Source organism: Colobus angolensis, unplaced genomic scaffold (assembly GCF_000951035.1).
Source record: "Colobus angolensis palliatus isolate OR3802 unplaced genomic scaffold, Cang.pa_1.0 Scaffold64, whole genome shotgun sequence".
Classification (NCBI taxonomy): domain Eukaryota; kingdom Metazoa; phylum Chordata; class Mammalia; order Primates; family Cercopithecidae; genus Colobus; species Colobus angolensis.
In genome coordinates this window covers 683,508-685,650 of record NW_012120043.1, presented here as the reverse complement: position 1 = coordinate 685,650, position 2,143 = coordinate 683,508, and the positions used below count along the sequence as shown (strand labels likewise).

The 2,143-nt window shown below is 58.8% G+C and overlaps 1 protein-coding gene across 1 annotated transcript in view; it reads left to right on the top strand.

The window, feature by feature from the left end:
* Window positions 1-2,143, top strand: part of R3HDM4 (R3H domain containing 4) — a 36,904-nt gene that overhangs the window by 29,368 nt on the left and 5,393 nt on the right. Inside the window, exons 2-4 of the mRNA XM_011964094.1 lie at window positions 800-954; window positions 1,385-1,509; window positions 1,988-2,111. Coding sequence (XP_011819484.1) covers window positions 800-954; window positions 1,385-1,509; window positions 1,988-2,111 — 404 coding nt within the window. The remainder of the gene's footprint in view (window positions 1-799; window positions 955-1,384; window positions 1,510-1,987; window positions 2,112-2,143) is intronic.

The following is a 2,143-nucleotide window of genomic DNA, read 5'->3' as shown; positions in this document are numbered from 1 at the left end:
ACTCTGTCGCCCAGGCTGGAGTGCAGTGGCGTGATCTCAGCTCACTGCAACCTCCGCCTCCTGGGTTCAAGCAATTCTCTCACCTCAGCCTACTGAGTAAGCTGAGATTACAGACGCACACCACCACCCCTGGTTAATTTTTGTATTTTTTTGGTAGAGACAGGGTTTCACCATGTTGGCCAGGCTGGTCTTGGACCTCAAGTGATCCACCCACCTTGGCCTCCCAAAGTGTTGGGATTATAGGCGTGAGCCAATGTACCTGACCTAATTTTTTTTTTTTTTTGGACAGAGTCTTGCTCTGTTGCCCAGGCTGGAGTGCAGTGGTGCCATCATGCCAACCTCGACCTCCTAGACTTAAGTGATCCTCCTCCTGCCTCAGGTCCGAGTAGCTGGGACTACCGGCATGTACCAGCACACTGGTTAATTTTTAAATTATTATTATTATTATTATTTTGTAGAGACAGAAAAAAATAGTCTTATTTTTGTTCACAGTCTCGCTATGTTGCTCAGGTTGGTCTTGAATTCCTGAGCTCAAGCGATCCGCCGGCCTCAACCTCCCACAGTGCTGGGATCACAGGCGTGAGCCACCCCGCCTGGCCCGTCACCACAATTGTGTCTGCCTCCTGGGTGACGGTGAGGATGAAACAAAATAGGATTTTAAGGGCTCAGGACTCCACACACCGTAGGCGTGAGCTCTCCATCGCTGGGAGAAACCAAGCGGGCTATGGCTGTGGTAGGGCTCTTCTCGGAGATCCTGGCTGGTCTTGGCCCTGAGGACCACCCCTGCCCTGGCCCACAGGCCCCTTCCCGGCTGCCTGCCTGCCCTAGCCAGCTCCCAGGTGAAGAGACTCTCGGCTTCCAGGCGGAAACAGCACTTCATCAACCAGGCAGTGCGGAACTCAGACCTTGTGCCCAAGGCCAAGGGCCGGAAGAGCCTCCAGCGCCTGGAGAACAGTGAGCAGCGGTCGGGAGACGCCTCTTGGGGGCTCCTGGGCCTTGTAGAATGGCGTGCATGTTGGTGTTATCTGATACCCCTCCCATGAGCTGGGCCTGGACAGGGCTGGGGACCCAAAGAGGTGTCAGCTGTAGGCCAGGGGACCATGTAGAAATAGAGCCAGACACAGGTGCTCCCTGGACTCTTGGATCAGGGCTGGGTGGGAAGGCGCCCCGGGCATTGGAGCTGGGGCTTTAAAGGATATGTAGGGGTTTGACAAGCCAGAACCTGGACTCTAGCTGGTTTCTGTACCTTCTGGGGAAGACAGCTAAAGCATGGAGGTGGGGAGGCTGAGATGATAGAGAGAGAGGAAGGCTAGTTATTGGGTCCCCATGGTGCCTGGAGGTCCCGAATGCCACCCCGGCCCAGAGAGCATCTGTTTCCACCTAGCCCAGTACCTCCTGACCCTGCTGGAGACAGACGGGGGCCCACCTGGCCTGGACGATGGGGACTTGGCACCCCCTGCATCACCGGGCATCTTTGCCGAGGCCTGCAGCAATGCCACCTACATGGAGGTGCGGCCCCTGACCCCCTCGCTCCCTCCACGCGGGGACCCCCGGCAGCTCCTCATTGGTTCTCCTACGTCCAGGCCATCGCCTGTGTCCGTTCCCCCTCCAGGAGCACCCGCCCACTTCTGGTCTCCTAATGAAGGCCCCTCTGTCTCCGGGGTCCCCAGATCAGGCCAGAATCCCCACCCCACCCCTGGAACCTTCGAGCTCCTGGATTCATCTGCCCAACACGTTTGGGAACCCTCCATCGATTGCGGGAACGTTTCACCTCAGTACCCCCCAGCCCGAGACAGCTGGGCCCATTCCGGCTCCCCGCTTCCCTACGCTCAGCTCAGCCCCCAACACAAGCCCCTCAGTGGACAGAAGTGACCGCAGGAGCACGTCCACGTGCTTGGCGGCCTTCCGTGCCCATTTGCCCGGGGATGTCAGCCGTCAGCCCAGCTTGGTGTCTCATGGCAAGCCTGCCTCCCTGCCTCTCTTCCAGGTCTGGAACGATTTCATGAACCGCTCCGGGGAGGAACAGGAGCGGGTTCTTCGCTACCTGGAGGATGAGGGCAGGAGCAAGACGCGGAGGAGAGGCCCTGGCCGTGGAGAGGACCGCAGGAGAGGTGCGGGCCAGCCTGGGGCGGTTGTGGGTGGG